General features: G+C 45.1%; 1 protein-coding gene across 4 annotated transcripts in view; it reads left to right on the top strand.

The window, feature by feature from the left end:
- The window catches only part of LOC124000216 (cadherin-13-like), a 701352-nt gene that overhangs the window by 174272 nt on the left and 502028 nt on the right, over positions 1 to 25052 (top strand). For all 4 annotated transcript variants that reach the window (XM_046306448.1, XM_046306439.1, XM_046306433.1 and 1 more), the window contains exon 2: positions 14820 to 14937. In XM_046306448.1, coding sequence (XP_046162404.1) covers positions 14820 to 14937 — 118 coding nt within the window. The remainder of the gene's footprint in view (positions 1 to 14819; positions 14938 to 25052) is intronic.

Here is a 25052-nt window from a genome sequence, read left to right as displayed (position 1 = left end):
TGATGTCCACTGATAGGCTTGTGTCTGGCAACAGCCTCATTGTAGTCATTCAACCCTGGATTGTATTTGTGCATCATGAGACGGAACCATGAATCCATCTCCGGTCTAATGTGATCTGATTGACAGTAATTGGAAAGGGACACTCCTACTCTCTTGCACTTTTGTTTGCTAGGTTTACAAATCTTTTTGGTCATTGAACTTTCATCCATCATGGTCAGTGACAGTCCTATCACCTAAACTTTGTTTATTGACCTAAAAAGTTTACATTTACTTCCTCAACAACCTCAAGAGTAAAAGTAAAGGGAGTGTAAATTAGAGGCTAGATTCTGTTGAAGGTAATTTTTCTAATCCATGTTCAGCTTCTGCTCGGTGAACTGAAAAGGTGCTTAGAGAATAGGCATTGACAGACTGACACCTGTGTAGAGATTGTTACAAGTGTATGGATTTGTAAAAATTTGACTGAGAACACATTCTCATTTACAGCAGCAACCTGTGGAATTGTTAATTAAAGGGGAGAGGAATGAGGCAATTGTAAACTGGGGAAGATCAGGTGGCCATGATGATATGAGAGCCAGATTGGTAATTTAGCCAGGGCACCAGGGTTAACATCCCATCCAAAAGACAGCACCCTACAAAGAGCAATGTCCCCAAACATTGCCCTGGGGTGTTGAGATCGTTTTTTTAGACTAGAGGAAAGAGTGCCACCTACTGGCCCTCCAGCACCACTTCCAGCAGCATCTGCTCTCCCATCCAGGAACTGACCAGGCCCAACACAGCTTAGCTTCAGAACAAAGCCAACAGTGAGATGCAGAGTGGTAAGCTGCTGGAATGATGGCACTGACATGGCAATGTCTTCTAGACCAGGAATCATCAACTAGATTTAGATTGGAGCTTATTTGCTGCTGTTTAACAGAATTGTATGTACAAAAATAAATAATAATAACAATACATATAAATTGACTTGTTTGAAAGGTGGAATCATAACATTTATACACTGCTACAGCTGCCCTGGTCAAATGTAAGTGCTAGTATTGTGAAGTGGATGGCTCAAATGCTAGGGTAGGCCACACAAGCTCACAGAACAGGGACTGCTGAGTGCTGAAACGTGTAGCACGTAATAATTGTCTGTCCTCATTTGCAAAACTCACTACAGAGTTCCAAACTACCTCTGGAAGCAACATCAGCACAATAACTGTTTGTTGGGAGCTTCATGAAATGGGTTTCCATGGAAGAGCAGCCGCACACAAGCCTAAGATCACCATGCGCAATGCCAAGCATCGTCCGGATTGGTGTAAAGCTCGCTGCCATTGGAGCAGTAGAAACACATTCTCTGAAGTGATGAATCACACTTCACGATCTGGCAGTCTGACGGACAAATCTGGCTTTGCCAGGAGAACGCTACCTACCCCAATGCATAGTGCCAACTGTCAAATTTGGTGGAGGGGGAATAATGGTCTGGGGCTGTTTTCATGGTTCGGCTAGGCCCCTTAGTTCCAGTGAAGGGAAATCTTAAGACTACATCTATACTATTCTTGCAACTTTGTGGCAACAGTTTGGGGGAGGCCCTCTCCTGTTTCAGTATGACAATGCCCCCGTGCACAAAGCAAGGTCCATACAGAAACGGTGTGTCGAGATCGGTGTGGAGAACCTGACTGGCCTGCACAGAGCCATGACTTCAACCTCCATCGAATACCTTTGAGATAAATTGGAATGCCGACTGCGAGCCAGGCCTAATTGTCCAACATCAGTGCTCCACCTTACTAATGCTTTTGTGGCTGAATGGATGCATGTTCCCACAGCAATGTTCCAAAATCTAGTGGAAGCCTTTCCAGAAGAGTGGAGGTTGTTATAGCAGCAAAGTGGGGACCAACTCCATATTAATGGCCATTAGAATGAGATGTTTGACGAGCAGATTGTAACGGGGTTCGTCTGTCGAAAGAGAGTCGGACCAAAATGCGGCGTGGTGGTTACTCATGTCCTTTAATGAAAAAACAACGATACGTGAAATAACTAAATATATACAAAACAACAAACGAAACGCCAAAACCTATACAGCCTATCTTGTGACAACAAACACAGAGATAGGAACAATCATCCACGAAACACACAGTGAAACCTAGGCTACCTAAATATGGTTACCAATCAGAGACAACGAGAATCACCTGACTTTGATTGAGAACCGCCTCAGGCAGCCAGGCCTGTGCTAGACACCCCTACTCAGCCGCAATCCCAATGCCTATTAAAACCCCAATACGAAACACAACAAAATAAACCCATGTCACACCCTGGCCTGACCAAATAGATAAAGAAAACACAAAATAGTAAGACCAAGGCGTGACAGAACCCCCCCCCCCCTAAGGTGCGGACTCCCGGACGCACCTCATAACCATAGGGAGGGTCCGGGTGGGCGTCTGTCCATGGTGGTGGCTCCGGCTCGGGACGTGGACCCCACTCCATAAATGTCTTAGTTCCTCCCCTTCGCGTCCTGGGATAGTCCACCCTCTCCACCGACCATGGCCTGGTAGTCCTCACCCAGAACCCCACTGGACTGAGGGGCAGCTTGTGACTGAGGGGCAGCTCGGGACTGAGGGTTAGCTCGGGACTGAGGGGAAGCTCGGGACTGAGGAGAAGCCCAGCACTGAGGAGAAGCCCAGCACTGAGAGAAAGCCCAGCACTGAGAGGAAGCTCAGCACTGAGAGGAAGCTCAGCACTGAGAGGAAGCTCAGCACTGAGAGGAAGCTCAGGCAGGTAGTTGGCTCCGGCAGATCCTGGCTGGCTGGCGGATCTGGAAGAGTCTGGTTGACTGGCAGATCTGGAAGAGTCTGGCTGACTGGCAGATCTGGAAGAGTCTGGCTGACTGGCAGATCTGGAAGAGTCTGGCTGACTGGCAGATCTGGAAGAGTCTGGCTGACTGGCAGATCTGGAAGAGTCTGGCTGACTGGCAGATCTGGAAGAGTCTGGCTGACTGGCAGATCTGGAAGAGTCTGGCTGACTGGCAGATCTGGAAGAGTCTGGCTGACTGGCAGATCTGGAAGAGTCTGGCTGCTCTATGCAGACTGGCAGCTCTATGCAGACTGGCAGCTTTGGCTGCTCCATGCAAACTGGCAGCTCTGGCTGCTCCATGCAGACTAGCAGCTCTGTGCAGACTGACAGCTCTGGCTGCTCCCTGGAGACTGACAGCTCAGGCTGCTCCATGCAGGCTGGCAGCTCAGGCTGATCCATGCAGGCTGGCAGCTCTGGCTGCGCTGAACAGGCAGGAGACTTCAGCAGCGCTGTAGAGGAGGAAGGCTCTGGCAGCGCTGAACATGCGGGAGACTCCGGCAGCGCAGGAGAGGAGGAAAGTTCTGGCTGCGCTGAACAAGCGAGGAGCACTGAAGGCCTGGTGCGTGGTGCTGGAACTGGTGGTACTGGACCGAGGACACGCACAGGAAGCCTGGTGCGGGGAGCTGCCACCGGAGGACTGGTATGTGGAGGTGGCACTGGATAGATCGGACCGTGCAGGCGCACTGGAGCTCTTGAGCACCGAGCCTGCCCAACCTTGCCTGGCTCGATGCCCACTCTAGCCCGCCAATACGAAGAGCTGGTATGTACCGCACTGGGCTATGCACCCGCACTGGAGACACCGTGCGCTCCATAGCATAACACTGTGCCTGCCCGGTTTCTTTAGCCCCCCGGTAAGCACAGGAAGGTTGCGCAGGTCTCCTACCTGGCGTAGCCATACTCCATGTGAGCCACCCCCAATACATTTTTGGGGCTAACTCTCAGGCTTCCATCCGCGTCGCAGTTCTGCCTCTTCATACCAGCGCCTCTCCGCTTTCGACGTCTCCAGTTCTTCTTTGGGGCGTCGATATTCACCAGCCTGTGCCCAGGGTCCTTTTCCGTCCAATATCTCCTCCCAAGTCCAGAAGTCCTGTGATCGCTGCTCCTCACGATAAACAGGGGGAGTTGGCTCAGGTCTGAACCCTGACTCTGCCACACTCTCCCTGAGCCCCCCCCAATACATTTTTGGGGCTGACTTTCGGGTTTCCTTGCCAACCGTGTTCCCTCGTAACGTCGGCTCCTCTCTCCGGCTGCCTCTGCTCTCCTAAGTGCCTCCACCTGTTCCCATGGGAGGCGATCTCTTCCAGCCAATATCTCCTCCCAAGTGTAACAACCCTTGCCATCCAAAACGTCTTCCCATGTCCATTCCTCCTTTCGCTGCTTCTGCTGTCGCTGTTGCCTGTTACCACGCCACTCGGTCCGGGTGTGGTGGGTGATTCTGTAATGGCATTCGTCTGTCGAAAGAGAGTCGGACCAAAATGTCGCGTGGTGGTTACTCATGTTCTTTAATGAAAAAACAACGATACATGAAATAACTAAATATATACAAAACAACAAACGAAACGCAAAAACCTATACAGCCCATCTTGTGACAACAAACACAGAGACAGGAACAATCACCCACGAAACACACAGTGAAACCTAGGCTCCCTAAATATGTTTCCCAATCAGAGACAACGAGAATCACCTGACTCTGATTGAGAACCGCCTCAGGCAGCCAAGCCTATGCTAGACACCCCTACTCAGCCACAATCCCAATGCCTATTAAAACCCCAATACGAAACACAACAAAATAAACCCATGTCACACCCTGGCCTGACCAAATAGTTAAAGAAAACACAAAATACTAAGACCAAGGCGTGACACAGATGTCCACCTATTTTTTGTCATGTAGTATATACACTGGTGTGAGGTACTTTTAAGTAAAAAATACTTAAGTACTATTTAAGTAGTTTTTTGGGGGTATCTATACTTTAATATTTATATTTTTGACTACTTTTACTTCACCACATTTCTTAATAACCTCTACAGGATCGTTGTCGTCGTCGTCGCCCCCCCCCCCCCGACCCTGCGTTAATGTGATTAGCATGACATTAGCATGACATTGTAAGTAACAATAACATTTCCCAGGACATAGACATGTCTTATATGGGCAGAAAGCTTAAATTATTACTAATCTAACTGCACTGTCCAATTTACAGTAGCTATTACAGTGAAAAAAATACCATGCTATTGTTTAAGGAGAGTGCACAACAACAGCAAACTTTTCTCACGTCAACTGGTTTGATATATTTACCTCTGAAGGGAAGTAATGTACTTACATTCAATAATCTTGCTCTGTTGTGTCATGCTGAGGTGCCCATAGAAAAAAATGTAGCATTGTTTTGTTTGATAAAATCTATTTTTATATTCAAATGTAGGAACTGGGTTCTACAGTTTGAACCCCTGCTGTTAATGATAAAGGAAAAACATGTTGTTTTTTAAATATTTGCCAAAAATATTATAATATTTACATAAGTATTCAAACCCTTTACTTTGTTGAAGCACCTTTGGCAGCTATTACAGATTAAAGTCTTTTTTAGGTATGACGCTACAACCTTGGCTACAAGCTATTTTCAGGTCTCTCCATTGATGTTCAATCAGGTTCAATTCCGGGCTCAGGCTGGGCCACTCAAGGACATTCAGAGACTTGCGTTGTCTTGGTTGTGTGCTTAGGGTTGTTGTCCTGTTGGAAGGTGAACCTTCACTCCAGTCTGAGGTCCTGAGCACTCTGGAGCAGGTTTTCATCAAGGATCTCTCTGTACTTTGCTCCGTTCATCTTTCCCTCAATCCTGACTCGTCTCCCAGTCCCTGCCGCTGAAAAACATCCCTACAGCATGACAATGCCACCACCATGCTTCACCATAGAGATGGTGCCAGATTTCCTAAAGACATGAGGCTTAGCATTCAGGCCAAAGAGTTCAATCTTTGTTTCATCAGACCAGAGAATCATATTTCTCATGGTCTGAGAGTCCTTTAGATGCCTTTTGGAAAACTCCAAGTGGGCTGTCATGTGCCTTTTACTGAGGACTGGCTTCCGTCTGGCCACTCTACCATAAAGGCCTGATTGGTAGAGTGCTGTAGAAATGATTGTCCTTCTGGAAGGTTCTCCCATCTCCACAGAGGAACTCTGGAGCTCTGTCAGAGTGACCATCGGGTTCTTGGTCACCTCCCTGACCAAGGTCCTTCTCCCCCAATTTCTCAGTTTGGCCGGGCGGCCACAGGTCTTGGTCCAGAAGTTCCCAAGATCTGTGCCTCAACACAAACCTGTCTCGGAGCTCCACAGACAATTGCCTTTGACAACATGGCTTTTTTTCTTTGACGTCAACTGTGGGACCTTGTATAGACAGGTATGTGCCTTTTCAAATCATGTACAATCAATTGAATTTACCACAGGTGGACTCCAATCAAGTTGTAGAAACATCTTAGGGAAGCTGTGAAAATTTGCAGCTTTTTGTTAAAAATCACGCAACATTTCAGCGCCCTGCTATTCATGCCAGGAATATAGTATATGCATATGATTAGTATGTGTGGATAGAAAACACTCAGACGTTTCTAAAACTGGTTAAATCACGGCTGTGACTATAACAGAATGTGCGTTTCATCGAAAAGTGCAGGAAAATCTGATCACTGAAAATGGAAAAAAATATCCATGCGCCACTTCCAAGGATTGTTAAAGGTGAACCGGATTAAATGAGGTCGTGGTTGCAATACCTACAGCTTCCACACGTTGTCTAGAGTCTTGTCATTTGCCTACTATTTGTTTCTTGGTCAAACAGACACAAGGCAGCGCATTTCTTCCGGTCTCCGACCGGATATTTTGGTTGAGATTTATTCGGACAGCATTTCTAGACGGACACCTATAGAATTGACATCGCCTCGTGATCAATTTTATTGCTTATTAACGTGTACTAATACCTAAAGTTGCATTACAAAAGTATTTCGAAGTGTTTTGTGAAAGTTTATCGTCGACTCTTTTAATTTAAAAAAATGACGTTACGTTAGAAAACGCTATTTTTTTCCGTTGTTCACACAGTGTTCATAGATCGATATCTAGGCTATATATGGACCGATTTAATCGAAAAAAGACCCAAAATTATGTTTATGGGACATCTAGGAGTGCCAAGAAAGAAGCTCGTCAAAGGTAATGAATGTTTTATATTTTATTTCTGCGTTTTGAGTAGCCCCGGCTATCGCAAAATCTGTCGTTAGGTGACGTTGAAGTATTTTGGGGATACATGCTATCAGATAATAGCTTCTCATGCTTTCGCCGAAAAGCATTTTACAAATCTGACTTGGTGGATAGATTCACAACGAGTGTAGCTTTAATTCAGTACATTGTATGTGCATTTTAATGAAAGTTTGAGTTTTATCAAAAACTATACGTGGCGCACTTGAAATTTCCTCTGATTGATGTTCCCACAGCGGGAGCACTTCTCTAACAAGTGGAAACAGGATGCACCGGAGCTCAATTTTGAGTCTCATAACAAAGGGTGTGAATACTTATGTAAATAAGTTATTTATATTTTTTATTTAAAAATTAAAAAATCTAAAAAACTGTTTTCGCATTGTCATTATGAGGTATTGTGTGTAGATTTATTTTTTTATTTTTAATAAGGCTGTAACAACAAAATGTGGAAAAAGTCAAGGGGTCTGAATACTTTCCAAATGCACTGTATGTAACCATTTCTAAGATTTTACTGAGTTACAGTTCATATAATCAAATCAGTCAATTAAAATAAATTCATTAGGCCCTAATCTATGGATTTCACATGACTGGGAAGACCGAAATTGATCTGTTGGTCATTGTGAATGAGGAGCACACAACCTCCATGCCTCTCGGTGATGAGTCAACAGGTCATGGACACCATGAGGTGCATTTTCTATGCTTAGAAGATGACATAGAATAACCTGGATAGCATTTTACAAGGTGTTCTGAATGTTTCATACACTGGAAATGGAAATGTGCCTTTGATAAAGGCTAGTGCTAGAGTATTGTAGGCTACATGTGGTTTTAGCGCTCTTCACTCTTGCCTCCCCTCCTGGGTGTGTGTTTATTGCTTGCAATCCTCATTCACAGGCCCAGCAGGTATGGTGCTGTGTCCAGGCTCCAGATGGTTCAAAGACACAGGTGCTCCTGCTGGCTGGCCAGCTGCATGTTTTTTAGGCCCAGCTTGATTGATTCTCCTCAGTCTGGGGTGTAGTATATTGGCCAGGCATGGGTCCAGGCATGGGTCGGCCAAGCACAGTCTGGGGTGTACACTGACATTTACCACAGTCAAGAGGACCAGGCCTGAGGGGCAGCAGTGTGAGGAGAGGGAGGAGGCGTATTCATCTCGTTGCCTGTGGAAGGCTGGGTGGATGGCTGAATGCTGGCTTGCTGGCTGAGTGGGTGGATGACTGGATGGCTGGCTGGCTTGCTGGCTGGATGGCTGCCTTTAAAAAAAGAACATGTCAAATGTGAAGTTTCATATGTGATATCAATATTTTTTGGTACATTTTTAAATAGCTGTTTTCACATGTTGAGCTTAAATTCACACGTGAAATCATATTTTCACATGTATTACATTTAGAGTTTACATTTTATCACCAACTTTTCACGTGAGGAGAATATAATGTTTTATGATTTCACATGTACACTGTAACTTGAATGTCCAGCAAAAACGTTCCCTTGTCCCGCATTTGGGCTTTTAAATGTGGTCACCGTAATTCCACTGGTGGAAACATTGGTACTGCAACATGTTAACACCAGCTATTCCCATGTGAGGAGAATAACATTATTTCAAGCCCACATGTGAATCTGCAATTCCAGTTTTCTTATATGTGAAACTGCATATCCAATTTTCACGTGAACGTTTTTAGCGTGTCCGAAAACCATGTTTCTGACTGTTGTTATTATTATTGTACAAATTTTCACATGTAGTTTGTTCACACATGTCTGAAAACCATGTGTTTTTACATGTTACATGTTTGTCATTTCGCAGACTCTGCACATCAACATATATTTCACCAAGTCAGCCCGGGGATTCAAACAAGCGACCTTTGGGTTACTGGCCCTACGCTCTTAACCGCTAGGCTACCTGCCGCCCCACTTGTGCTTTTCACATTTTTTTCATGTTTTTTTTGTAAGGGTGGCCAAACACAGAGGGCGATATCTGGGCTGGTCAGTCCAGCAGGGAGGGAGCATGGCAGGGAGAGAAGCAGAGTGGAGAGCTGGCCATGGTTCAAACAGAGATGTCAAAATGCATGAGGAAGAAAGCCAAACACATGCTGGACACAGAAATATGTTGTCTCTTGGACTTAACAGAGACCACACATGCACACAGGCATGCACATATAGGTACCCACGCACCTGCCAGCACGCCCGCACATAAACAATCTCTATGATCTCTCACACATGGAATACAAACCCACATACAGTCAAGAGTCACACCAGAGACCAGGTGCTGTCTCCTATCAGCTTTCCTGAGGATTCATATTGCCTTATTGATTTCCTCCAAAGCTGACATTTACAGCTGGCTCTGCTCTGCTCTGCTTCCGGTGCTCATCAATGGAGCCACTCCCTTAATCACACTGCTGCCCTGTCACACCTGCTGGACCACTCCCACAATGGAGCAGCCTAGCCTATCATACAGCAGCATAGAACAAGCCAACCCTACTGGGCAAAATCAAATCAAATTGTATTCGTCACATGCTTCGTAAACAACAGGTGTAGACTAACAGTGAAATGCTTACTCACTGGCTCGTTCCAACGATGCAGAGATACCTGGAATGGTATCAAATGGTATCAAATACATCAAGCACAGGGTTTCCATGTGTTTAATGAGATTCCATTTGCCCTGTTCCAGCCATTACTATGAGCCGCATCCCCTCAGCAGCCTTCTGTGGTGCAGGGGTGCGAGGTGATGGAGGTACAGTAGATAACTATACATATAACTGGGACTAAAGTGACTAGGCAACAGGAAAGATAATAAAACATTAGCAGCAGCGTATGTGATGAGTAAAAAAATGGTCAATGCCGATAGTCATTACCAGCAGTAGGACTGTCACTTTGGAGACCACTCATATAACAGACCATCCTAGCTGTCATTAGTGGGGTTACTGTCATACTGGATAGTTAGATCTATCACATCAAATGACATGGTCCCACTGTGCAGACCACACATAATGACATGACCAAATAGACCTGGCTAGTGAGTTGATTTATCCAAAACAGTCGGACAAAAAGACATCTCCTGTTTAACAAGACTACTGTAGACCATACGAACAGGACATACAATAAGCATAATACTGTAGCTATTTGTTCTGTTGATCCTCGTTCGGTCTTCATGTCTGAAGTAGCATTCCCATCGTCATGTGATCAATGTTAAAGGGTTGGAAAAGCAGGGGGTATAGATTTTTTTTATTCCAGGAAAGCATTTCCTTGGTGCACTTAAAGGAATAAAACACACATAAACACTCTGCAAATAAGTGTTTATCAATAGGTTGCAGTGTTTACTTTTCCGCTGGAAAAAAAATCCATAGTATACAAAGGACCTCTCCCTGCTATTCTGCCAATTTGGTCCCTGTAATTGATTGTATAGGATATGGCACTGTATCAAGCTAACAGAGACAGCAGTCCCCTCTCTATTCTAGAGATCTGTTTCCCTAGTGTTCTCTGGGACCAGGGTGGGATGCTGTGGAGAGTAGTATGTGCTTTCATAAAGATTTACTATATCACTTACAATGAGCTGAACTAGTTTGGACCAGAGTGTGGACATTGTCTTTAAGTGCCAGCTGCACACTCAGATAGTGGTACTACAGTAGGGGGATGTAACATACTCAATGAAGGCCTTGTATATGGTAAATGGGATTTAAGTGTTCCTCCCCTATTTTATGGGCTTGCCCCAACATTTTGAATTTACACCCCCTAGCAGAAACTATGCCCAGGAGTTAACAATGCTGTAGAATACTTTGTTAATATACTGCAGACCTTATATTAGTGCCATAGATTTAGGGAAATAGATGCATATACTCTTAGAAAAAAATGTGACATCTACAGCCTGAAAGGGTTCTTTGGCTGTCCCCATAGGATAACCCTTTGAAGAACCCTTTTTGGTTCCATGAAGAACCCAGCCGAATAACTTTTTTTTCTTCTAAGAGTGTACAAGACCCAAACATTGGGCTGCTTGAATATTCCACGGATCAGACTGAGCCATGGAAACTGCCTTGAATGAGTGAGTTTCCTCTCTCTACGGTATCCATTTAGGAATTCCGCTGCGTTTTCATTTTGTAGCATTAGTGATGAGTGAATTTGCATGAAATCTGTGCTTGGCCCATGATAAAAATGTCAACTCAGAGAATTGTGGCTGTAAGTGTCGTCCTCAGTGGCTCTGGTAATCCTGTCTCAGTGTCAGCGGGCCTTTTATTGAGAGAGCATCACGTCACATTAGGCTTATTACCAGCAGGAGTTTATCAGGGCAGACATGGACGAGGATTGAAGCTCTCCAACTCACCCGCTGCTCCCCCTCCAACAAATAACAAACACATCTCTCATCACTTGCTGTTTAAGCCCATTCTATGACTATTTCCACTGAGGTTTCTTAAAGAAGTACAGCTCCCGCTCAGCCCAGTCAAAACTGTTCGCTGCCCTGGCCCCCCAATGGTGGAACAAACTCCCTCACGACGCCAGGACAGCGGAGTCAATCACCACCTTCCGGAGACACCTGAAACCCCACCTCTTTAAGGAATACCTAGGATAGGTTAAGTAATCCCTCTCACCCCACCCCCCTAAGTTTTAGATGCACTATTGTTAAGTGACTGTCCCACTGGATGTCATAAGGTGAATGCACCAATTTGTAAGTCGCTCTGGATAAGAGCGTCTGCTAAATGACTTAAATGTAAATGTAAATGTAAATGTAAATGTTAAAGCACACAACCAAGGATATCATATCATTATATTATAATACTACATGCTCTCTCTCCATTTGCTTTTCTTTCTATTTCTTTCTCATCTCTCTCCTTCTTTCAATCTGTCGTATATGTAAAAGAAAGACCGTTTCAATGAAAAAATATTTTGCATGTTGACACCATGTTGTGTTTGTTCACCGAGCTCCTTTGTTGAGCAGATGTGACTAGAGCAGTAATCCTCCCATGTTGTGTTCGGCTGTGTAGAGTCTTGCTGAGCCAATCACACCAAAACAACGCTGTCTTCACACAGACATCAAAAAGCATAATACAGAGGATGAAATGTGAACAAATCAATTAGTATTTCCACTGCTATAGGCCCAGGGGATGTATGTGTGGTGACAGATTCAGTGTGTGTGTATGTGTGTGTGTGCTCATACGTGTGTATGTTAATCCTCTGTGCTGGGCTGAAGCAGACAGCAGGTGGTTTCCATAGACAGAATGTGAAGCTCCCCAAATGCAACATGACACCTCCAGATGAAGGAAGGCCTGCAGAACACACATGTGTCCTGCTTTCTTCCATCTCACTTCACACACACACACACACACACACACACACACACACACACACACACACACACACACACACACACACACACACACACACACACACACACACACACACACACACACACACACACACACACACACACACACACACACACACACACACACACACACACACACACACACACACACACACACACACACACGGCTGCACATACACTCTCTCAAACTTTTATTTCACACCTGCCTGCCCACTCTTATGTTCATAGGCACTGTGCACCTGCAAACAAAACAAATATTTTACATTCATTACTTTTTTATCCCGTTCCCTTAGCTCAGGATACTTCCAAATCCACCCATGCCCACATGCCCAGACACACTCCGATGCAATGCACACTCAACTAACACATTCATTCATTCACGCACACGTGCGTACACACACACACACACACACACACACACACACACACACACACACACACACACACACACACACACACACACACACACACACACACACACACACACACACACACACACACACACACACACACACACACACTAGAGGCTCATACACACACATTCCAGCATATTTCTCTCAGCATGGGCACTCTGTCATAAAAGACTCCACATTTTCTCTTTATCTTTCAGATTCAATGTTAATTTAACACAGACCTAGCAGGGGGCCAGGTAGAAAGGTTATTCACCACAGCAGGCAGATGTATAGTGACTATTATGACCGTTCTGTCTGTCATTTAATGGAACATCTGTCAAAATGGCGCTGTCTTCCTTCTGCGCCTGGCAAATGCTTGGGCGAGCTCATGGCGATACGACCACTTTCGTCTAACCCCCCTAATGTAGTTACCGTACTGCTGTTGGAGATGCTCTTACTGTGTTGTCTTACTACTTATTAAATTGGTCTGATATTGTTGATCCTCTGCCGAGGTGAAGAAACAGTGACAGCCTTGTCACTACATGTCGTCAGGCCCTCGTCAAGCTGGCTGGCCCATAAATGTGACTAACAAGAATTGTATCTATTCTGACAGAGGCCCCCAGATATAATTGAATTAACATTTTGAGACCGGCAGGAAATAGTGAATATTAGCAGATACATTACATATAATGGGCTCTATACCTGAGGCCCTGCCAAACCCATATTATCCTTAGCAGACTGTACACCTCATTTCCATATTACTCCATAGCTAAATGGCTAGCCATGATCCCACAGTCCAGGTATCTAGCCAATCCAAAATGACAATCAAATGTTTCTGATTGACCCCAACCTCTAATAAGGATTGCTAAACTCATGGTTATTAACCATCAATACCAGATGTACAATCAGACATCAGCATTTTGCAAGAAGTCCTCTGCTGTATATTCCCCTGCCGTGCAATTACTGCACATCCCCATAGCCACACTGTGGTATGAGAACTCATGTACCTGTACAGCATAATGATGACCTCTGGAATCCTAAACTAATTCATTAGCACATCTCCTGCTTCTTACATGATAATCAGGCCAATTTATTTACATAAATCACCTTTACGTCATCAAAAAACGGCATCATATCCCATAATTATCACATCAATTTCCAATTCCCTGATCTGATGATGAGTGAGAAAGAGCATCAGTCAATTTCTCCACCTGGCTGGCTACCTGCGCAGTTGCTGTTATCTCTCTCTGTGATCTCTCTTATTCTCTCCTCCAGTCAGTCAACCATTACAGTGACGGAAAGGAGCATTCTGAAATTTTTGAGCGATGACTTAATTACATTGAACTTTTGGTTTAACAACAACAGAGAGGACCCAGTGACTGGAGTAGTGATAAAAATGTCCCTGAAGAGGCTGTATTTATTCTGAAAGACATTTTCTCCTCTTGTAATAAATTACATTTTAATAGAGGATGTTTTTTGTGTTGCACTATAGGTTATGTAATGATTGAAATGGCAATAAAATATCCATGCGAGTCACAATATGATGTGTTATCAGGGGTGTTATGATATGTGCACTGTTGATATTTTTCAGACTGTGAAATGAGAGCATTATTGTACTGTTTTGCAGAGGAGCTACCATCAGGAACTGCAAATAATGCACTGTGACCGTTGTCATGGCTGCAGCATGAAACAATGTGAATGGAATAAGTTGGAGGACACCATGTCACTCCAATGGGTGTGTGTGTTGATAATATCACATGACCCATGCATGACCTCTTGTCTGAACAGTGATGAGATGAAGTGACACCTATTAAAGGATGTACACTATAGATACAAAAGTATGTGGACATCCTTTCAAATGAGTGGATTTGGTTATTTCAGCCACACCCATTGCTGACAGGTGTATAAAATTGAGCACACAGCCATGCATTCTCCATAGACAAACATTGGCAGTAGAATGACGCTGTCTTCTGCTAATGATGTTAATTATCATTAAAGAAGTGCGTCAGAGAAGACAGACGTTTTCCTGAAGTTGAACTTGAGCTTTATCCTTCTCTTCTCTGTTGTCTGTCAGGTTGTCCATATTGGAACCCAGGAGGAGGGGGAGAAGGGATGCGTGCCTGGCTTTCAGGTGAAGGAGTACCAGGTGGAGTACAACAGAGGTTTCCAGAAGGACCATCCTCTCACACAAAGTGAGTGAGAGACCTGATACCATTCTGACATATGGGGGATTAGAGAAAGTCAAGCAGGCGCACAACACTTCAGATACAAATGTATTTAATTACTGTTATCTATCTTTCATTCTCTGTCTCACTCATGGACACATACACATATGCATGCACGGACACACGCACACACACATTTTCATGCAGACTGTAGCTCTACAGTTGCTCATTGTCTAGCTCCTAGCGTCAGGCAGTTTCCCCTGGGGTTGTAGAAGAGGTGATTCTGTGTGGGCTGGCTGTTATGTTCCCAACATTCAGTATAATTCATGCAAAATCTTATTAAAAACAGGAAATGGAAGCAATGGTTTCCAAACACAACAACAAAATGTTACTGTGCTTATGAATTATTTTCCTTGATTGTGTGATTTTTACAAAACCTTGCTGATCCTCTCCCGCAGGCTGCCGTGAGTTGTAGTGTCTTTAACTGAGAAACACTCTGCTGTTGAGGGAAAAAAAACACATCACACGGACACAGTTAGCCGATTCACATGTTAACTGTTGCGTAGGAATTTGCTCAATATTTCGAGAGGTATCAATCCTCCTCAGTACCCATAGAGATGTTTTACAGAAGTCTATTTGATCTCAGAGGAGAGTCAGCGAGTTCATGACCAATGTCATCACCACAGATACAGCAGTTCTATTGAGTCTGTGGTGAGAAGGCCTGGTCATCTTGACAGTGTTTCTATATGGCCTCCACAGAGCCCTGTACTAGGAGATTCCTCTCGCTCTTCCTCCAACAGCCACCACCTCATTACTGTCACAATTCACTGGTCCTCGGCTCCTGTGGGATCGGCAGTAATGTCTGCCTGCTGGTCTCCATCTCCAGTGGGATTTCTAGCCATGTCTGCTAGCTAGCTTTCTACTGCTCAGAGAGATGAGTTATGGTTGCTTGCTTGTGTTCTAGGTCCTCTGAGATTGACAGGGATGTCAACAGGGTATACAGCAGCATGGGAGTGGTGTTTCTTCTCAGCAACAATGAAAGATTGCAATGGTGAGAATGAGTCATTAAAGTGGAAATGACAGCGTTTTAAAAACTTAGTAAATATGAAGTATCAAGTATCAAGTTCCCAGTTTATGCTACAAAACCAACTTAAAAAAAGGTTTTAAAATAGGTTATACTTGACAAATTCCATGACGTAGAGTAAGTCATTGTTGGCAGAACAGATGGATGCAGTTCAATGCATGATTAAAATAGATCATTCACGAATACATTTGTTTGCTGCCTCCAGCCATTCAGGATCCACTGTTTCAGTTAAATGACTCAATATTTTGGACAAAAACAGACAAATGTAACAAAGGCTGGGAAGGTCAATACAATCAAACAAATCAGTCATTAATCAAATAAAATCACATTTATTTATATAGCCCTTCGTACATCAGCTGATATCTCAAAGTGCTGTACAGAAACCCAGCCTAAAACCCCAAACAGCAAGCAATGCACGTGTAGAAGCACGGTGGCTAGGAAAAACTAGAAAGGCCAAAACCTAGGAAGAAACCTAGAGAGGAACCAGGCTATGTGGGGTGCCCAGTCCTCTTCTGGCTGTGCCGGGTGGAGATTATAACAGAACATGGCCAATATGTTCAAATGTTCATAAATGACCAGCATGGTCGAATAATAATAGAACAGTTGATAGAACAGTTGAAACTGGAGCAGCAGCACGGCCAGGTGGACTGGGGACAGCAAGGAGTCATCATGTCAGATAGTCCTGGGGCATGGTCCTAGGGCTCAGGTCCTCCGAGAGAGAGAAAAGAAAGAGAGAAGGATATAATTAGAGAACGCACACTTAGATTCACACAGGACACCGAATAGGACAGGAGAAGTACTCCAGATATAACAAACTGACCCTAGCCCCCCGACACATAAACTACTACAGCATAAATACTGGAGGCTGAGACAGGAGGGGTCAGGAGACACTGTGGCCCCATCCGAGGACACCCCGGGACAGGGCCAAACAGGATGGATATAATCCCACCCACTTTGCCAAAGCACAGCCCCCACACCACTAGAGGGATATCTTCAACCACCAACTTACCATCCTGAGACAAGGCTGAGTATAGCCCACAAAGATCTCCGCCATGGCACAACCTAAGGGGGGGCGCCAACCCAGACAGGATGACCACATCAGTGAATCAAACCACTCAGGTGACGCACCCCTTCCAGGGACGGCATGAGAGAGCCGCAGTAAGCCAGTGACTCAGCCCCTGTAATAGGGTTAGAGGCAGAGAATCCCAGTGGAAAGAGGGGAACCGGCCAGGCAGAGACAGCAAGGGTGGTTCGTTGCTCCAGAGCCTTTCTGTTCACTCAATCATATGACCCACTGAAGAGATGAGTATTCAGTAAAGACTTAAAGGTTGAGACCGAGTTTGCATCTCTAACATGGGTAGGCAGACCGTTCCATAAAAATGGAGCTCTATAGGAGAAAGCCCTGCCTCCAGCTGTTTGCTTAGAAATTCTAGGGACAATTAGGAGGCCTGCGTCTTGTGACCGTAGTGTACGTGTAGGTATGTACGGCAGGACCAAATCAGAGAGATAGGTAGGAGCAAGCCCATGTAATGCTTTGTAGGTTAGCAGTAAAACCTTGAAATCAGCCCTCGCTTTGACAGGAAGCCAGTGTAGAGAGGCTAGCACTGGAGTACTATGATCACATTTTTTGGTTCTCGTCAGAATTCTAGCAGCCGTATTTAGCACCAACTGTTTATTTAGTGCTTTATCCGGGTAGCCGGAAAGTAGAGCATTGCAGTAGTCTAACCTAGAAGTGACAAAAGCATGGATTCATTTTTCTGCATCATTTTTGGACAGAAAGTTTCTGATTTCTGCCATGTTACGTAGATGGAAAAAAGCTGTCCTTGAAATGGTCTTGATATGTTCTTCAAAAGAGAGATCAGGGTCCAGAGTAATGCGGAGGTCCTTCACAGTTTTATTTGAGACGATTGTACAAACATTAAGATTAATTGTCAGATTCAACAGAAGATCTCTTTGTTTCTTGGGACCTAGAACAATCATCTCTGTTTTGTCTGAGTTTAAAAGTACAAAGTTTGCAGCCATCCACTTCCTTATGTCTGAAACACATGCTTCTAGCAAGGGCAATTTTGGGGCTTCACCATGATTCATTGAAATGTACAGTTGTGTGTCATCCGCATAGCAGTGAAAGTTAACATTATGTTTTCGAATAACATCCCCAAGAGGTAAAATATATAGTGAAAACAATAGTGGTCCTAAAACAGAACCTTGAGGAACACCGAAATTTACAGTTGATTTGTCAGAGGACAAACCATTCACAGAGACAAACTGATATCTTTCCGACAGATAAGATCTAAACCAGAACTTGGCTAATGGGCTAGCTTATCTATTTATGTAGCTATTTATTTAGCAAGCTAAAACACATAGCCTAGTGTTAGCTAGCTAACTAGCTAACTAGCTAACTAGCTGCTGGGAGGATGTCATTGGAGGAATGGGTGAGTGGCCGACATTTCCCTCCATATCATTTTTCGGTGGCTACAGCTAGAGATGCAGGTGTCATCTGGATAGCTAGCAAGAAATGATCACTTTGCTAGCTAGCTATGCTGAACTTCAACAACTTATCCGTTGATTAGCTGTTCAGGAGTCTTATGGCTTGGGGGTAGAATCTGTTTAGAAGCCTCTTGGACCTAGACTTGGCGCTCCGGTACCGCTTGACGTGCGGTAGCAGAGAGAACAGTCTATGACTAGGGTGGCTGGAGTCTGACAATTTTTAGGGCCTTCCTCTGACACAACTTGGTATGGAGGTCCTGGATGGCAGGAAGCTTGGCCCCAGTGATGTACTGGGCCGTATACACTACCCTCTGTAGTGCCTTGCAGTCAGAGGCTGAGCAGTTTCCATACCAGACAGTGATGCAATCCGTCAGTGTCACGCCCTGACCTGAGATATCTCTGTTTTCTTATATTTTGGTTATGTCAGGGTGTGACTAGGGTGGATACGCTAGTTTTTTATTGTATAGGGGATTTGTATTGTCTAGGGTTTTTGTATGTCTAGAGTTTTGTAGGACTAGGTATTTGTATGTTTATGGTGGCCTGATATGGTTCCCAATCATAGGCAGCTGTTTATTGTCTCTGATTGGGGATCATATTCAGGTAGCAATTTTCCCTTTGGTGTTTGTGGGCTCTTGTCTATGTGTAGTTGCCTGTTTGCACTCATTTGTATATCGTCATGTTCCGTTTTGTTATTTTGGTTAGTTTGTTCAGTGTTCATTCTTATAATAATAAGGAATGTACGCAAACAACGTTGCGCCTTGGTCTCCTTCGTATAACAAACGTGACAGTCAGGATGCTCTCATTGTTGTCGGTGATCAGGCCTACCACTGTTGTGTCATTGGCAAACTTAATGGTGGTGTTGGAGTCGTGCCTCACCGTGCAGTCATGAGTGAACAGGGAGTACAGGAGGGGACTGAGCACGCACCCCTGAGAGGCCCCCATGTTGATGATCAGCGTGGCGGATGTGTTGTTCCCTACCCTTAACACTTGGGGGTAGCCCGTCTGGAAGTCCAGGATCCAGTTGCAGAGCTGCTGTCCAGTCCTGTAGTTTAGCATCTCCTTCATCTGATCACTTTTTAATAGACCGAGTCACTGGTGCTTCGTGCTTTAATTTATGCTTGTAAGCAGGAATCAGGTGGATATAATTATGGTCAGATTTGCCAAATGGAGGGTGAGGGAGAGCTTTGTACGTGTCTCTGTGTGTGGTAAAGGTGGTCTAGAGTTGTTTCCCTCTGTCTGGTTGCACATTTAACATGCTGATAAATCTGTTTTACCTAATTTCTAAGTTTCCCTGCATTAAAGTTCTCAGCCACTAGGAGCACCGACTGACATTTTCCTGTTTTCTTATGGCAGTATACAGCTCATTGAGTGCAGTTTTAGTGCCAGCATCGGTCTTTGGTGGTATGTAGACAGCTACGAAAAAAATACAGATGTAAACTGTATAGGTAGATAGTGTGGTCTACAGCTTATCATGAGATCTCACATGAGCCAAACCTAGAGACTTCCTTCGATATCGGCACCAGCTATTGTTTACAAATATGCATAGGCCCCCACCCTGTGTCTTAACAGAGGCTGCTGTTATATCATTCCGATAGTGTATTACCCGCTAGCTGTTTGTTATCAATGTTGTCGTTCAGCCACAACTCTGTGAAACATAAATATTACAGTTTTTAATGTCCCGTTGGTAGGATATACGTGCTTTCAGTTTGTCACATTTATTTTCCAGCAATTGAACATTAGCTAGCAGTACGCAAGGCAAAGACAGATTAGCTACTCGTCTCTGGATCCTCACAAGGCATCCTGATCTTGTCACGCCTTGGTCATAGTATTTTGGGTTTTTGTTATATGTTTGGGTAGGCCAGGGTGTGACATGGGTTTATATGTTGTGTTTCGTATTGGGGTTTGTTTTATTTGGGATCGCGGCTGATTAGGGGTGTTGTATAGGCTTGGCTGCCTGAGGCGATTCTCAATTAGAGTCAGGTGCTTATCGTTGTCTCTGATTGGGAACCGTATTTAGGTAGCCTGAGTTCGCTTTGTATTTCGTGGGTGTTTGTTCCTGTCTCTGTGTTGTAGTCACCAGATAGGCTGTAATTAGTTTCACGTTCCGTTCTGTTGTTTTTGTATTTCAGTTATTTCATGTACCGCTATTCTGTTCATTAAAGTCATGAGTAACCTACACGCTGCATTTCGGTCCGACTCTCTTCATTCAACAGACGAACGCCGTTACAGAAACACCCACCACTCTCACGGACCGAGCAGCGTGGTAACTGGCAACGACGTAGATAACTGGCAGGAGCTAAAGGAGGACGTTATGGACGGTAGAGGCATGGAGTATACGACGTGGGAAGAAATCGACAGGTGGGCGGCCGACCCAGAGCGAGTGCAGGAGCCCGCCTGGGATTCCTTGCAGCAATGCGAAGAGGGCTATAGACGAATGGAGTCTAAAAGGAAAACACGGCGACGCAGAGCGAAAAACGAAAGTAACCCCCAAATATTTATTGGGGGAAAGCGCAGAGAGAGAGTGGCTGAGTCAGGAGTCAGACCTGAGCCTACTCTCCCTGTTAATTGTGAGGAGCAGCAATATAAGGACTTCTGGTCTTGGGAGATGATATTAGACGGAAAAGGACCCTGGGCCCTGGGAGAATATTGCCGTCCCAAGGAAGAAATAGATGCGGCTAAAGCGGAGAGGCACTCGTATGAGGAGGCAGCACGGCGACGCGGTTGGAAGCCGGAAAAGCAGCCCCAAAAATTTTTTGGGGGGAGGCTAGAAGGGTGAATAGTTATGCCAGGTAGGAGACCTGCGCAAACTCCCTGTGCTCACCATTGGGCTAGAGAGACCGGGCAGGCACCGTGTTATGCTATGGAGCGCACAGTGTTTCCAGTGCGGGTGCAGAGCCAGGTGCGGCACATACCAGCCCTTCCTATTGGCCGGGCTAGAGTGGGCATCGAGACAGGTAAGCTTGGGCAGGCTCGGTGCTCAAGAGCTCCAGTGCGCCTGCACGGTCCGGTCTATCCAGAGCCACCTCTACACACCAGTCCTCCGGTAGCAGCTCCCCGCACCAGGCTTCCTGTGCGTGTCCTCAATCCAGTACCACCAGTTCCAGCACCACGCACCAGGCCTCCAGTGCACCTCGCCTGTTCAGCGCAGCCAGCGCTTTTCTCCTCTCCTGCGCTGTCGGAGTCTCCCGCCTGTTTAGCGCAGCCAGAGCCTCTCTCCTCTCCTGCGCTGCCGGAGTCTCCCGTCTGCCCAGCGCCGCCAGTGCCGCCAGTCTGCCCAGCTCCGCCAGTGCTCCCAGTCTGCCCAGTGCCGCCAGTGCTCCCAGTCGGCCCAGCGCCGCCAGTGCTCCCAGTCTGCCCAGCGCCGCCAGCGCCGCCAGTCTGCCCAGCGCCGCCAGTCTGCCCAGCTGCCCAGCGCAGTCTGCCCAGCGCCGCCAGTCTACCCAGCGCCGCCAGACAACCAGTCTCTTCCAGATCTGCCAGACAACCTGACTCTTCCAGTTCTGCCAGCCAGCCAGGATTTACCGGAGCCTACTACCTGCCTGAGCTTCCTCAGTACTGGGCTTCCTCTCAGTACCGGGCTTCCTCTCAGTACCGGGCTTCCCCTCAGTACCGGGCTTCCCCTCAGTACCGGGCTTCCCCTCAGTACCGGGCTTCCCCTCAGTCTCGGGCTGCTTCGGTCCCAAGCTGCCCCTCTGTCCCGAGCTGCCCCTCTGTCCTGAGATGCCCCTCTGTCCTGAGATGCCCCTCTGTCCTGAGATGCCCCTCTGTCCTGAGATGCCCCTCTGTCCTGAGATGTCCCTCTGTCACGAGCTGCTCCTCAGTTATGTGGGGATCTGGGTGAGGACTATTAGACCATGGTCGGCGGAGAAGGTGGATTATCCCAGGACGCGAAGGGGAGGAAATAGGACATTAATGGAGTGGGGTCCACGTCCCGAGCCAGAACCGCCACCATGGACAGACGCCCACCCGGACCCTCCCTATGCTCTTGAGGTGCGTCCAGGAGTCCGCACCTTAGGGGGGGGTTCTGTCACGCCTTGGTCATAGTATTTTGTGTTTTTTGTTATATGTTTGGGTAGGCCAGGGTGTGACATGGGTTTATATGTTGTGTTTCGTATTGGGGTTTGTTTTATTTGGGATCGCGGCTGATTAGGGGTGTTGTATAGGCTTGGCTGCCTGAGGCGATTCTCAATTAGAGTCAGGTGCTTATCGTTGTCTCTGATTGGGAACCGTATTTAGGTAGCCTGAGTTCGCTTTGTATTTCGTGGGTGTTTGTTCCTGTCTCTGTGTTGTAGTCACCAGATAGGCTGTAATTAGTTTCACGTTCTGTTCTGTTGTTTTTGTTTTTCAGTTACTTCATGTACCGCTATTCTGTTCATTAAAGTCATGAGTAACCTACACGCTGCATTTCGATCCGACTCTCTTCATTCAACAGACAAACGCGGTTACAGATCTCAGTTTCCTTCTCCAGCGAATTACAGGATGAGGGCCTGTTCGGGTGTTTGGTGTATATATTTCCCATCTGACTCATTAAAGAAAAACTTTTTGTCCAATTTGAGGTGAGTAATTGCAGTTCTGATGTCCAGAAGCTCTTTTCGGTCATAGGAGACAGTAGCAGCAACATTATGTACCAAACAAGTTATTAACAACGTGAAAAAAAACCAAAATAGCACGGTTGATTAAGAGCCAATAAAACGGCAGCCATCCCCTCCGGTGCCATATTCCACATTTTCATATTTGGAATTGATCAAATGGGCGGGCAGGCAGGCAAGTTCTCATTCAGTTGTCAAAACGTGGGTTGGGACAAGCATGCATTGGCAGGCAAAGTTGCAGTAGGACAAGCTCGCTACTATTCCCCATCGTTTATCAGTGCAATTTTGGGTAAAAAAACAAACAAGCAGACATTGAATATCCCTTCGAGCATGATGTAGTTATTACACTTTGGATGGTGTATCAATACACCCAGTCACTACAAAGATACAGTCATAAGAGAAAACTGAGGATGGATCAACAACATGGTAGTTATTCCACAAAATTAAACTGTGAAAAAAAGTAAGCCTGTACATGCCAAAAAGGGCAAACTTGAAATGCATTTGAGGCTTAAGTCAACTAAAGTTTTACATTCCTAACTCAATATCACAGACACAACTTGCCCTTGCAAAAAATGCATCAACCCCTACAAATATGTACATTTATTATAAAATGCGTTTTTTGGTAGAAATGCCTCCTCGAACATGTGAACTTCCATGTGCTAAAGCTTAAGAGGGTGGAAAGATGCTGAATGGGTGTCGACAAAGAAGAGCGCTTCACTAGATACCAAAACATTCAAAGGCAATTTTCTCAAAAGTGAGTTTACAAGTTCCTCAAATGCAGTGTATGGTATACCATTTGTAGCTCTGAGTGTCTGCTTTTATCCAATGTAAAAAAAAAAATCATATTTTTCTACATAAGACCGAATTCAGGTGGTGAGTTACATGTAAATACCAGAGGAGTTATCTTACATTTGGGAACTTTACAGTCCTATTGATCGAACAATCGTGAAAAGGCAGGCTCTCTCTACCTCAGTAATTCACAGGGCTGCAACTTTCACTGCGGATGGGGCACATTCTGAAATTGTGTTTTTGTCATTGGAATGTGATACAAAACGAGGCAGGGTGTGCTTTAGGATCATGCGGAAACCTCAGTGTTTATCTGACTGAATAAAAATCTAAATGTATGTCCTCCACTTCTAAAACCGAAGTTGTGCCCCTGGTTATGTACATCAAAAACACAAAGATCAACAATTAATGTTAGCAGGAGCGAGATGAGCTACAATCTAACGAGGGAACAGTAGAAAAACCCTCTCAAACTGTTTTATCTTGTACAGTGCCTTCAGAAAGTATTCATACCTCTGGACTTTTTTCACATTTTGTTTTGTTCCAGCCCAAATTCAAAATGGATAAAAACATGTTTTAACATATCTGATTTACGTTTTTATGTTTTACATACAAACGGCTCTCCTGTGAAGTGGTGACTTGCAACATATGCCTAGTGTCCTGAATCGGGTCACATATTTGCAGAAATCCATTCAGGTGTATTATGTGGCTTTTAGTGAATTCTTTCTAATGATCGAAATCCATGCTGTTGCTACTGCCTGCAAACACACAGTACAGTTCAAAGTGAATGATGGCAGGCCCATGTGGCAAATGGCTTATTTGCATACAGGCCTACTGTAGCTCTGATTGGCTATGGCGCACCAGTCTGTGTAGAGTCCGGTCCTGGACAAGACTGACATGCTTTTATTAGGTTTTATTTACTGCAGTGTCTATATATTGTCCAAATGACCGGCCGCTTTCCCACTCTATATTGCTATAGAATTTTCACAAATGCCTTACTCTACGTCATTCCCAAACATGATATGAAAGTATGAAAACTTGAAAATTACCATATCTCAGTACTCGCTTATCAACAAAAAAAGGTGTCATATTCCTCTGTAGGTATATGAACAGATTTTAATAGGACCTGATGTTGCTAAAATGCTGTCAGTTTCACTTAAAGATTTAATTAGTCTCGTTAGTGATAAATCAAGTGATAA

This window comes from Oncorhynchus gorbuscha, linkage group LG02 (genome assembly GCF_021184085.1).
Source record: "Oncorhynchus gorbuscha isolate QuinsamMale2020 ecotype Even-year linkage group LG02, OgorEven_v1.0, whole genome shotgun sequence".
Classification (NCBI taxonomy): domain Eukaryota; kingdom Metazoa; phylum Chordata; class Actinopteri; order Salmoniformes; family Salmonidae; genus Oncorhynchus; species Oncorhynchus gorbuscha.
This window is presented reverse-complemented; position numbering and strand designations above follow the sequence as displayed.